We start from the raw sequence: 13,398 nt of genomic DNA, 5'->3' as shown, positions 1-13,398 counted from the left end.
AACTATAGACTGGTGAGCCTGACCTCGGTGGTGGGCAAGTTGTTGGAGGGAATCCTGAGGGTCAGGATGTACATGTATTTGGAAAGGCAAGGACTGATTCGGGATAGTCAACGTGGCTTTATGCATGCAAAATCATGTCCAACAAACTTGATTGAGTTTTTTGAGGAAGTAACAAAGAGGGTTGGTGAGGGCAGAGCAGTAGACGTGATCTGTATGGACTTCAGTAAGGCGTTCGACATGGGAGACTAGTGAGCAAGGTTAGATCTCACGGAATACAGGGAGAACTAGCCATGTGGATACAGAACTGGCTTGAAGGTAGAAGACAGAGGGTGGTGGTGGAGGGTTGTTTTTCAGACTGGAGGCATGTGATCAGTGAAGTACCACAAGAATCGGTGCTGGGTCCAATACTTTTCGTCATTTATACAAATGATTTGGATGCAAGCATAAGTAGTACAGTTAGTAAGTTTGCAGATGACCAAAACTGGAGGTGTAGTGGACAGCGAAGAAGATTACCTCAGATTACAACTGGATCTTAATCAGATGGGCCAATGGGCTGAGAAGTGGCAGATGGAGTTTAATTTGGATAAACGGGAGGTGCTGCATTTTGGGAAAGCAAATCTTAGCAGGGCTTATACACTTAATGGTAAGGTCCTACGGAGTGTTGCTGAACAAAGAGACTTTGGAATGCAGGTTCATAGCTCCTTGAAAGTGGAGTTGCAGGTTGATAGGATAGTGAAGGCGGCATTTGGTATGCTTTCCTTTATCGGTCAGAGTATGGAGTACAGGAGTTGGGAGGTCATGTTGCGACTGTACAGGACATTGGTTCGGCCACTGTTGAAATATTGCGTGCAATTCTGGTCTCCTTCCTATCGGAAAGATATCATGAAACTTGAAAGGGCTCAGAAAAGATTTACAAGGATGTTGCCAGGGTTGGAGGATTTGAGGAGAGGCTGAACAGGCTGAGACTGTTTTCCCTGGAACTTCGGAGACTGAGAGGTGATCTTATAGAGATTTACAAAATTATGAGGGACATGGATGAGATAAATAGACATAGTCTTTTCCCTGGGGTCGGGGAGTCCAGAACTAGAGGGCATAGGTTTAGGGTGAGAGGGGAAAGATATAAAAGAGACTTAAGGGACAACTTTTTCACGCAGAGGGTGGTACATGTGTGGAATGAGCTGCCAGAGGAAGTGGTGGAGGCTGGTACAATTGCAACATTTAAGAGGCATTTGGATGGGTATATGAATAGGAAGGGTTTGGAGGGATATGGGCCTGGTGCTGACAGGTGGGACTAGATTGGGTTGGGATATCTGGTCGGCATGGATGGGTTGGACCGAAGGGTCTGTTTCCGTGCTTCACATCTCTGACACTGAAACCAGGTATCTTAATATCTTTTACGAGGAAAATGGTAGAGTTTACTATAAAGGATGTATTGGTAGGGCATTTGGAAATGCATGACATGATTAAGCAGAGTCAGCTTGGGTTTCTGAGGGGAAATCACACCTGACAAACTTATTAGAATTGTTTGAGCAAATAACAAGCAAGATGGATAACAGGGACGCAGTGGATGTCATCTCTTTGGATTTTCAGAAAGTCCTTGATAAAAGGCACAAAGTTAGGATAGGGAAGCATTTTCAGGATGGCAACCTGTCACTAGTTGAGTGCCACAGGGATGACAGCTGGGGACACAATTATTTACAACACATTTAGACTTGTATGTGAAAACTGAATGTATTCTAGCCAAATTTACGGATAACACAGAAATGCACAGCATAGAAACAGATCATTTGACCCAACTCATCCATGCTGACCAGATATCTTAAATTAATCTCGCTCCATTTTCCAGCATTTGGCCAATATCCCTCTCAACCCTTCCTACTCATATACCCATCCAGATGCATTTCAAATGTTATAATTGTATCAGCCTCCATCACTTCCTCTGGCAGCTCATTTCATACACACACCACCCTCATACATGGGAAGGCAAGTCTCGAGGACAGATCGAATATAACGTAATCAAAGCATGAGATTATGCACTTTGGCAGGAAGAATAGATGAACCGAGTATTATTGAATGAGAGAAAGACTGAAGGAGCATACACAGAGGGCATCCAAGTTTTACTATGTTGTAAATAATTGTGTCCCTCGCATTAACCTCTGACATTAACCTCTAACCTCAATGCCAAACTCAACATTTGTAAACTAAAAGGTGATTTTTGGTAAATGAGAAATGAGAAACCCAATTGAGACTTCAAAGGCCAGAGTGAAAATATCCAGAAGATTGAAAAGAATAGAAGCTAAGGAAATAGAAAATTGGCAACGTCTTTTTAAGAAGTTTCAGGATTGTGTTATTGGCCAGACCAAACTTCTTACAAATATCAAGTAGACAGTCTAGACCCTAATTTTTATCTTATTTAAAGATAAGCGTAAGGTGCTGCAATCCAGATGTAATTCGATTAGTCACATTACTTGGCTTTAAGCAAAACAGATTCTGTTTTTACCCTAGTTAAAAACTAAACAAGAAGAATTTGTAATAACTTTAACTCTATTGGAAAACTTAAAAGAATAATATTAGATTAGAATCCCTACAATGTGGAAACTAGCCCTTTAGCCCATCAAGTCCACACCGACCCTCCAAAGAGTAACCCATCCAGACCCGTTCCTCTCTGACTAATGCACCTAACACTATGGACAATTTGATGTGACCAATTCACTTGACCTGCACATCTTTGTGGGAGGAAACCGGAGTACCCAGAGGAAACCCATGCAGATATGGGGAGATCGTGCAAACTCCACACAGACAGTCGCCCGAGGCTGGAATCGAACACAGGTCCCTGGCGCTGTAAAGCAGCAGTGCTAACCACTGAGCTTCTTTTCAACTATCTGGCCCTCCTGTGTGTCACTAATCTCTGTCTTTGATGGCATCAACAGTGCACTCAAGCTGAGTTTGATAGTTCATGATATCCATGTTCTGTGTGACTGTGAGGTGAGCTTTATACCCATTTCTGGTTTGGATATGGTCAAGACTACATTCTTCTACCTCCTTAGATTTGCACAATATCTCTTGCTATCACTTTAAAAATCAAATCCACAACTTCACCGAGAGAATTATTGTCCAAACTCACTCTCGTTCAAGGTATCACTCTTCGTTGAGCTCAGCATAACATTGCCCTGTTGCACAATGACACACCAACCCATTTCAATCTGCAACTTTTCCCATACCCTATCAGATTTTATGACCTCCCTCTGCCATAGCCAATGGAATTTTCATATGTAAAAACAAAGTTCTAGAAAAGCAACTATAGCTCAAATTCTCTTAAAGAAAAAATCACGATGAAATACACCTCACAACTGGGTGCAGTGGAAGACTGAGGGAGACAAGGAGTTTCAGTCTTGATGTCCTAAAAGGTAGGAGATTTGATTCCAACATGGCAAGAAGCAGGGAAGCTGGATGACAAGAGTATCAGTATGTTGCAGCTTCCAAGAAATGCAAGAAAAGTTGTGTTTCAATGAAAAGAAAAGAAAGGTTGCGAGACAGATGTCAACACAGTCGTCAGGAAGACAGCAACTATGAAGCCACGTACGAAATGCGAGACATATCCCACATTGTGTACTTAAACTTAAATTGGAGCATTTAATATATTAGAAATGTGTATAATAAATTTGGACAATCAAAAACTTGAGAGAAAGCTAACATTAAATACATATATTCATCTTACTTTGTTTTTTCTCAGTATGTCATAAGTAAATGAAATGGTGCATTACCAAACACTTACCTTTAGTCATCTTCCTTTCTCCAATCCTAAACTTTAATGGCTTTCCATTAAGGAGACGTGAAAGATGCTCGACATTCCACTTCAGTGCTGGCCAGTCAGAAACCATATTAAGAAATACTGCAGGCTGCTGCAATGATGTTATGATAACCCTAACCTCCTCAGGGTTAAATGGCTTACTATCTGCAGGAAGAAGAATGCATACGAAAGACCGATTGCAGCTTCAGATTTGATCAGATCAGCACAACTTATAAAAAGCACCTGAATGAAGATCTTTCCTTCCCTTGCAAAATGTTATTGCGTTTATCACAACACTTCAAGTTACCTGTACTCCTTAAATTCTGGCACCCTTCAAATATAGTCACTCCACCAAGGGTGGATTCTGATTTTAACTGCTTTAGCCCTAAGCTCTGGAATTCATTCCCTACAGTTCCCCACTGCATTTTTGTTCATCTATCTAATGTCTATCATGTGGTTCAATTCAAGTTTTGTTGAATAGCATTCCACTGAAGCAGTTTAGGATGTTTTACTATGTTAAATGGTAGATATAAAATTAAAGCTGTTGTTATTTAGTAGAATCATCACAGTTTCCTTCCTCCAAGTGTTATCACACCAGTCAGTGCAAACTACCACTAGTGAGATACTCTGATTTGTGAACCAAGCATCAGCTTCATCAAGTCCCCACACCCTCCTGTCTTTCGTGACAATTCCTCCTCCATTGAGCTGTTTAATTGCCCACGACCATTCGTAGCTGGATGTGACAGGATTGCAGCACTTAGTAACTTTGATCTGTTGGTTTTGAAATTGATTACTCTGTCTACCTTTTGCTGTTTCAAACACAAGTAGCCCTATGTTGGAGCTTCATTTGGTTGTTTTTGCAATATGCCTAGTGTTGCTCCTGCGCTCTTCAGTAATCCAGGGCTGGATTCCTGGCTTGATGGTAATGGTCGAGTCATTGACATGAGGATACAGATTGTGCTCAAGTATGCTTCTGCTGCAGCTGATGGCCCTCAGCACCTCATGTATGCCCAGTCTTGAGTTACTAGATCTATTCAAAATCAGGTCAAACAGGTTGGGACTCTACTCATTGGAATTTAGAGGAATGAGAGCTAATCACATTGAAACATACAGAATTCTTAAGAGGTTTAACAGTGGAAAAGCTAAATGCTTCCCCTCATGGAAGAGTCTAGGACCAGAGGGCACTGTCTCAGAATAAAGGGGTGCCAATTTAAGATTGAGATGGGGAGGCATTTCTTCACTGTGGGTCAAGTATCTTCAGAACTCCTTGTCATCGAAAGGGGTGTGCACGTGCCTGTGTTGGGGTGGGAGGGAGGGCATTGTGAATATCTGAGGTGGAGGTAGATAGATTTTTGATCATAATCAAGGGTTACAGGGGAAAGGGAAGGAAGGTGAGCATGAGAATCATCGATGATCCTATTGAAATGGCAGAGCAGACTCAATGAGTTAAACAGCTTACTCCTGTTTCTGTTTATGATCTTACAATTTAGCATTGAGGTAGTGCTACACATGGAGGCTATGATATCCTTAATGTGAAAACAGAACCTCATCTCCACAACTGCTACACAGTAGTCTCTCTTGCCAATACTGTCACAGCCAAATGCATCTGGCAGATAGATTGTTGAGCATGAGGTCAAGAATGTTTTTCCCTCGTCTCCCTCACTAGCTGCTGCAAGCCCAGTCTAGTAGCTATGTACTTTCCGGTGCTGCCAGAACACTCTTCCTGATGGACACTGAAGTGCTCACCCAGAATACTTTTTGTGCTCTTGACACCTTCAGTTCTTCTTTCAAGTGGAATTCAATAAGGAGGAGACATGTTTCATCAGTCAAGAGGTGAGCTGTACGTGATAATCAGAAGGATATTTCCTTGCTGACATTCGACCTCAGCCAAGAGACTTCACAACATCCACAGTCAACATCAAGGACTCCCAAGGCAAAACCCTTCTACGTACCACAATACTTCCACCTCTGCTATCTTGTCACACCAGCAGAACAGATCTAGGATGATGACTGTATTGTCTTAAATGTTATATGCATAGTATGATTCCATGGTAAGTGATTATGCCGAGCTGTTTCTTGATTAGTTTGCAACATGGCTCTCCTAATTTGGTACTAATCCCCAGTTATTCATCAACAGGACTTTGCAGTGTTGCCAGGGCGGAGTTTGCTGTTGTCATTTCCAGTACCAGGTCAATGCGAGGTGGTCTGTCTGGTTTCATTCCTTTTAAGTCATCTTGGTGGTTTGAAACAAATGAGTTTAGGTTTGTAATGCAGATTCCTAGACCAATGATCGAGAGGCACAAGTTCAAATCTCAGTACAGCAGTTGGGAAATTTCAATTCAATTAATTAAATAAAATCTGGAATAAATTGCTGTTACTAATTGTTGCAAAATGGGATTGAGTTCACCTATGATTTTTAGAGAAGGGGAGCTGCCAGCTTTCCCCAACGTGTCTCCTGAACCACAGCAATGTTGCTGACCCTTAAATGCCCTCCAGACGTTCTGAGCAAAATAATCACTTGTTGGAATGGGCAATAAACATTGGCATTGCTAGCAATGCTCAAATCGCATAAATGAATTTAAAAAACTACAGTTCCACCCAACTTTTTTTATCCTTTCCAAAACCTTCAGTGTTGTCACCCAGTTGTGCATTAACTTCTTCTGTAACTATTTACATAAATCCCTCCAATCAGTTTTCTTCCAAATCCTTAGCTGCATGACATTCCTATTCAGTTAATCTGAAAAGCTGGACAACTGCCTACAGAATTCCTTTGTTCCAGAAGAGAAAAATGAATAAGCCATGTAAAACAAGCAAGCTAAAGCTGGCTGTGAACAAACCACCTTCAGGCCGTATCACAATAGACAATTAATACTCATTTTGAATTGCATAGGCTAATTAAGAGCAACCAACATTGATTTACAAAAGGCAGAACGTCCTGACAATTCTGAGCTAACAGAGACTAATGACTGAGGAAATACAGTGTACATTTGCAGGTGGATTTTTGAAAGGTGCCTGATTAGGTGCTACAGAGGGAACCTTCCAACGAGATTGTCTCACAGAAGTTAAGAAAATATAGCAGCAGGCACAGAGGGCTGGGTGAAAAGTAGAAACAACAGAACTTAATTTAAACCAACAGAATAAGATTCCAAATACTCAAAATGTGAAACAAAGGCTAAAAATAAAATCCAGTAACCATGGTAAGTGCAAGGTGATGGGGTTGGGAGCTGGGTCTGGGTGGAATGGGTCAGAGTATTGAGTACAGGAGTTGGGAGGTCATGTTGCGGCTGTACAGGACATTGGTTAGGCCACTGTTCAAATATTGCAATTCTGGTCTTCCTTTCGGAAAGATATTGTGAAACTTGAAAGGGTTCAGAAAAGGGTCATGTTGCGGCTGTACAGGACATTGGTTAGGCCACTGTATATTGCGTGCAATTCTGGTCTTCCTTTCGGAAAGATATTGTGAAACTTGAAAGGGTTCAGAAAAGATTTACAAGGATGTTGCCAGGGTTGGAGGATTTGAGCTATCGGGAGAGGCTGAACAGGCTGGGGCTGTTTTCCCTGGAGTGTCAGAGACTCAGAGGTGACCTTATAGAGGTTTATAAAATCATGAGGGGCATGGAGAGGGTAAATAGACAAAGTCTTTTCCCTGGGGTGGGGGAGTGCAGACCTACAGGGCATAGGTTTAGGGTGAGGGGGAAAAGATATAAGAGAGACCTAAGGGGCAACCTTTTCACACAGAGGGTGGTACGTGTATGGAACGAGCTGCCAGAGGAAGTGGTGGAGGCTGGTACAATTGCAACATTTGAAAGGCATCTGAATGGGTATATCAATAGGAGGTATTTGGAGGGATATGGGCCAGGTGCTGGCAGGTGGGACTAGATCAGGTTGGGATATCTGGTCGGCACAGATAAGTTGGACCGAAGGGTCTGTTTCCATGCTGTACATCTCTATGAATGCTGTTCTGATTGTCAGTGCAAACTCAATGGGCTAAATGACCTCTTTCCACACTAAAGGAATGCTATAGATTTTGAATAAATAGGATATAAGGAGTAATCTCAGAAGTCAAATGTCGGAATCATCACTCTTCTTAGGCAGAACGGCGGACGTATATATGAACTTCAGTGAGGCATTCAACAAGGTTCCGCATGGTACACTGGTTAACAAGGTTAGGTCACATGGAATACAGGGCGAACTAGCCATTTGGATACATAACTGGCTCGAATGCTGAAGGAGAATTACTTTTCAGACTGAAGGCCTGTGACCAGCAGTGTGCTGCAAAGATTGGTGCTGGATCCGTGCTTTTTCTCATTTATATCAAGGATTTGGATATGATTATAGGAAGTATGGTTAGTAAATACGCAGATTACACCAAACTTCGTAATATAGTGGAGAGTGATGATCGTTACCTCAGAGTACAACGGGACGTTGATTAGATGGGCCGAGGAGTGGCAGATTGAGTTTAACTTAGATAAATGTAAGGTGCTACATTGAGGTACAGCAAATCAGAGCAGGACTTATACACTTTATGGTAAGGTCCTGGAGAGTGTTGCTGAACCTTGGAGTGCAGTTCATAGATCCTTGAAAGTGGAGTCTCAGGTAGACAGGGAAGTGAAGGCAGCCTTTATTGGTCAGTGCGTTGAATCTAAGAATTGCAGCTGTTCGGGACTTTGATTAGGCCACTTTTGGAATACTGCACTCAATTCTGGCCTCCCTGCTATGGAAAAGATGTTATGAAACTTGAAAGGGTGCAGAAAAGATTTACAAGGATGTTGCCAAGGTTGGAGTGTTTGAGCTGTAGGGAGAGGCTGAATAAGCTGGGGCTGTTTTCCCTGGAACATCAGAGGCTGATGGGTGACCTTATAGAGGTTTATAAATCATGAGGGGCAGGGATAGGATGAACAAAGTCTTTTTCCCCAGAACAGGGAAGTCCAAAACTAGAGGTCATGGGTTTAAGATGAGAGGGGGAAGATTTAAGAGGGACCCAAGGGGCAACTTTTTCACACAGAGGATTCTGCATTTATGGAATGAACTGCTAGAGGAGATGGCGGAGGCTGCTACGATCATAATATTTAAACTGCATCTGGATTGGTATAAGAAAAGGAAGCGTTTAGATGAACATGGGAAAAATGTTGGCAAATGGGACTAGATTAATTTAGGATATCTAGTTGGCATGGACAAGTTGGACCAAAGGCTCTGTTTCTGTGCTGCACATTTCTATGACTCTATATCGAAAGAGATGCAAGTACAACAGGCAAATCTGAAATGTACTCAATTTCAGGAGAAAATAGGCAAGTGAAATTTAACAGAGATATAACTTCACAGAGGGTGGTGGGCGTTTGGAACACATTGCCAGCAGAGGTGGTAGAGGCAGGCACGGTAGATTCATTTAAGATGCATCTGAATAAATGCGCGAGTAGATGGGGAGTAGAGGGATACAGATGCTTAGGAATTGACTGACAAGTTTAGACATTACATTTTGATCGGCTCAGGCTTGGAGGGACGAAGGGCCTGTTCCTTGGCTGTAAATTTTCTTTGTTCTTTATAAAGTGATACATTTTGAAGATGGAGGAGGTGGGATAGCGAGTTGAGAATGGGATAAGATGGTATCACGGTAAGCATAGACACTGTGGGTTGAAGGGCCTGTTTCTGTGCTGTACTGTTCTACTCTTTATTCAATGGCATTTACATTAAAATGGTCAAAGATCATAAAGCCTTAAATCACAGTCATTGTTTACCACTGATCTCAGTGACCCATATTAGCCCATATATCCTGATAAATGAACTTTCAAACCCTCAATTTTCATTCTCAAACCACTAACTGTTTTGTTTTGCAGTCTGCTCCTGTATTAAATTGTATTGCTCGATTCTCACTCGACAAAAATTTGACACGGACACTGTACAAGATGGTGACTGCAACACTGACTCAGTGAGGGTGACTGTGACATTGTGTCAGTGTCACACAGAATCAGAGTGAGACTGACTCAGTGACAGTGATACTGTATCATGTAAGGACTGTCATTTCATTTCTGTAGTTTTAAAAAACTTGACTGAAATGAGAAAGAACTGCTTTAAAAATAAATGATTTGAATGGGTGTTACATGTGTTGAACAGCAAGTAACCCAACTCCCACTACAGGCATAACGTAAACGGCTGCTTGAACAATCAGTGATTAGAGTTGCAGATGAAGAGGAGCTGAGGGATTCTATATTCAGATGCAGCTGGTTGGCAACGAGGAGTTGATTGGTCTGTGAGCTCATGACCAGTTACTGATTTTGCTTTTTGATTGCAACAATTCTGTTTGGTTCCAGAGAAAGGTATTTGAATAATAGAACCCTGGTCAGCCAAAGAAGGACAATCTCAACACTGGAACCAGGCATCAAAAGTCACTGAACTATCTTTTAGAATTTCCTACCCCTGCCAATAATCTATTCCCTACTTGTTTGTGTGCATTTGTATCTGTGTTTAAGGGTATTACAAGGAGATTATAAAGGAATTAGAAGTTTAATTGACAGTGTTACATATCAGTGTTACATGTCTTTCTTCTGTTTACTTGTAGCTACAGTCTAATGACTTGTAATACATAATGCTTGTGCAGTTTTAAAAAAAACTTAGTTTGGGCTTTCGACACACCTTGGTGTGTCGGGCGGGGGCGTGGGGAGGGGGAAGGGAATAAGGGACCTGGATGACAATTCCTGCTCACATCTGCGGAGCGGAGACAGAAATCCCCGAAACTGCGCTGGAGCATCTCCTTGCAACCTGAACCACTCCAAAACAAAACCCATCAAGGACGACTTGATCGGCTCCACTTGTGGAAGACATTCAGAGTTTCTCATTTTATACAAAATCGATGAGTGTGATTGCCAATGCAGAAAGGAGCGACAGTAGAAATCGCGTCACATTCGTATCAACATTCGACTTTCTAACATTGGCCTCAAACGAGATTCTTATTAACTCCTGTTAGTTTTTTTTTGGAAAACCATGATTCAAATACTTTACAGAAATTACTAGTTGTTTGCATTCAGATATCTATTTTTGCAATTTTATCGATCACAAATATCTTCATGAAAGTTATTGAGAACTTCCAACCACCGAATGGGTAACTTTTGGACAAGCCCATGCAATTGCAGAAAAACACAGTTCCAAATTTAATTCTGTCCTTCGCTGGGAATACCGAGGCAGAGTCGATGGGTGTCTCCTGTTGTATAATTCCCCGCAATCTCCCTTCCCCCTAGTGGTTTAAACATTTGAATTGACTACGGACACCGACAAACTCTTTAAAATTAATTCTGACGAATCTTCTAAGAAATATTTTGGAAGTTTTGTTTTGGTTGGGAGGCGGTGAGAATTATATGAATTTATGCAAAAGATCGCGTTTCAATAGAAGGTTCAAATCTATTCTGTTTTGTTTTAGATAATTCTTTTTTAAAAATGTTTTCCATCTTTCCGTTTTGACTGTTTCAGATTTAACAAAAAAAAAGGAGCAGGGGAAACGGCAATTAATCCGGGGGATTAAATGCGATTATTAAAACAGTTTTTTTTTCTTAAACAAATGAAAACATTCAGTTGCAAAACAAAACATCCATCACGAAGACGGGGTAAGAGATAGAGCAAGGTCAGTTGGGGCAGGGAAATGTCCCGGGTTTTTCTTTTGTTTCGCAAGTTTTTTTTTTAAACACAGTCCCAAACTCCGAAAGGTGACTTCATCAGTTAGGAATTTATTCTGTCATCTGAAGATGTGCGTTTCTGTTTGCTTTGAGGACTCTGATGGGAGGATTGCTCGTTCGCTTTCGCTCTCATTGTTGGCTGCTTCGGCGACCGCCTTGCTTTGGGTCGCGTCACTGATTGACAGACGCAGGTTCCCCACCCCCCTAAGGTGCGGCACGTGATGGACATCTGACACCCCGGAGCTCCGAGAGGTTTATTTTTTCTTCCGGGGTGGGGGTGGGGAAAGAGATACAAGTTTGCTCCCACATCCCCATACACACCACCACCTCTTTCCACTTCTTCAACATCACCCGCTTATCTGCAAGCCCACGACAGCAAGTCACAGCTCGATAAAACAAATAAAGAGTGCAGCCTGGCCTTAACTGGTGCAAACCTTGTTTCTCTTTCTCTGCGCCTGCGAATTTCCGGTCATTAATTGCCATGATTTATAGGGCTGATGTTTTTTTGGAGGTAGCTTCACATGTGGTTGGGACCCTGCCTTAGATCCAGCCCCCCTCTCACATTACAAACTATTTATATATCTTCCACGATTTCCCCCTGAAAGCCAGCTCCCTGGGACAACGTGCGATTGGCTCTACTTGTCAACCCCGAAAATCAGGGTTAACTGGAGTGTGTGTGTGTGTCTTTACTCAAAGGGCTCCGGCTGTTAAACAGCGATTGATCCAGATCGCTTTTAAAGAGCCCTGTTTTTTTTCCCCCTGGAAGCTGTTTACTTTGAAATCGAAGGTGCTTTGGATATAATTCCAGCCGCTTGGAATCTGAAACCCCGCTCCCATGGATCATACAATATTTAGCTGCCTGCGCAGCTCCCATGCCCCTGCACAGAACCTGCACCACTTCTCTCAGTCTCCACTGGCTCTCCATGGAAGATCAGACCATGTGGCTTTTCCAGACCTGTCTCCTTCTTCTTGTATCATAACGGGATTTCCTAATGAAGAAAGCATGTTTACAGCCCAGCGTCATCATCATCACCTACATCACCACCACCGAGGCCATCCCCAGCACCAGCCCCAGCCCCAGGCACCGGCCGCTAGCCAGGCGACATGGCACATCCCTCAGATCTCCTCACCCCCTCCCCTGGCGCGGCACACACTCTGTCTCCAGTCAGAATCCGGGCCCCCGGAACTGGGCTCCAGCCTGGTGGACAGCAGTCCCAGTTTGACCCCCAGCAACCCGCCCTGTGTGTCGGGGGATTACGGGAGGCCGGGGGTCACCCCAGTGGAGACAGAGAAAAGGAATTCCAAGAGGAAAAGTGACGGCTCAGGTAAGCAACCCCGGCTTAGCCATTAATGAGCAGGGACACACGCATCAACCATTTTACACATCTACCTTGTGCAGATGCATGCCGTGCTCAAATTGTTCAACATCAGTTTAACTGCACTGGCCGAACTGACAGAACAAACCTGTTGCAGATCTGATTCATTCGTTCAGTTACTCACCTTTAAAAACAGACATGTATAATTCCCCACAGACTTTGACTGGTTCTGGGCTGCTCTCGCAGTTTTGTTTCTCCCACTCCGAACGGTTTAGTTCAAAGAAAGCTGCGATTTAACCCGATTTGTGACCATACTGGGAACGCACCTCAGAACTATACCAAGCGTATTCCAGCCAGAACATTTTAATGTCAGGCAACACTGAATAGCAAGTTGTTTTAAGGATACTTAAACTAGATGGTAACGAATGGCCACTAGCGTTCCCATTGCATTGCTGCTTTGTGAATTTCTGGAGTAGATGCTGGGCACGAAAACTAATAATTCGACAATTAACACAATCACATTTCACTCACATATTTTAAGTCCAGTGCCAATGAAGCATTGAATGTGTTATCGCCGGTTAATTTATAAACGTATCTCTTTAATAGTTGCAATCTAAAAAATAAATCT

At 42.6% G+C, this 13,398-nt stretch overlaps 2 protein-coding genes across 3 annotated transcripts in view; one reads left to right on the top strand and one right to left on the bottom strand.

The window, feature by feature from the left end:
* hspbap1 (hspb associated protein 1) overlaps positions 1-5,825 on the bottom strand; it is an 82,689-nt gene extending 76,864 nt beyond the window's left edge. The window contains exons 1-2 of one of the 2 annotated variants that reach the window (XM_043694265.1): positions 5,743-5,825; positions 3,776-3,955 (exon numbers count right to left, since the gene is read on the bottom strand). In XM_043694265.1, the coding sequence (XP_043550200.1) occupies positions 3,776-3,881 (106 nt within the window). In that variant the 5' untranslated portion in view covers positions 3,882-3,955; positions 5,743-5,825. The other variant, XM_043694264.1, reaches the window with a different exon arrangement.
* A 5,147-nt stretch (positions 5,826-10,972) lies between these two features.
* Positions 10,973-12,805, top strand: LOC122551946 (homeobox protein MOX-2-like). The gene has a single exon (XM_043694516.1). It carries the CDS (start codon positions 12,290-12,292, stop codon positions 12,803-12,805), a length of 516 nt encoding a protein of 171 aa, XP_043550451.1. The 5' UTR covers positions 10,973-12,289.
* The last annotated feature ends 593 nt before the right edge of the window (positions 12,806-13,398 follow it).

This window comes from Chiloscyllium plagiosum, chromosome 7 (genome assembly GCF_004010195.1).
Source record: "Chiloscyllium plagiosum isolate BGI_BamShark_2017 chromosome 7, ASM401019v2, whole genome shotgun sequence".
NCBI classification, from domain to species: Eukaryota; Metazoa; Chordata; class Chondrichthyes; order Orectolobiformes; family Hemiscylliidae; genus Chiloscyllium; species Chiloscyllium plagiosum.
Note: the sequence above shows the minus strand (reverse complement) of the source record. Positions and strands in the feature narration are given on the sequence as shown.

What these genes read in the sequence shown, in the direction of transcription:
- LOC122551946 (XM_043694516.1), top strand. Translation starts at nt 12,290, where the DNA reads ATGGATCATACAATATTTAGCTGCCTGCGCAGCTCCCATGCCCCTGCA.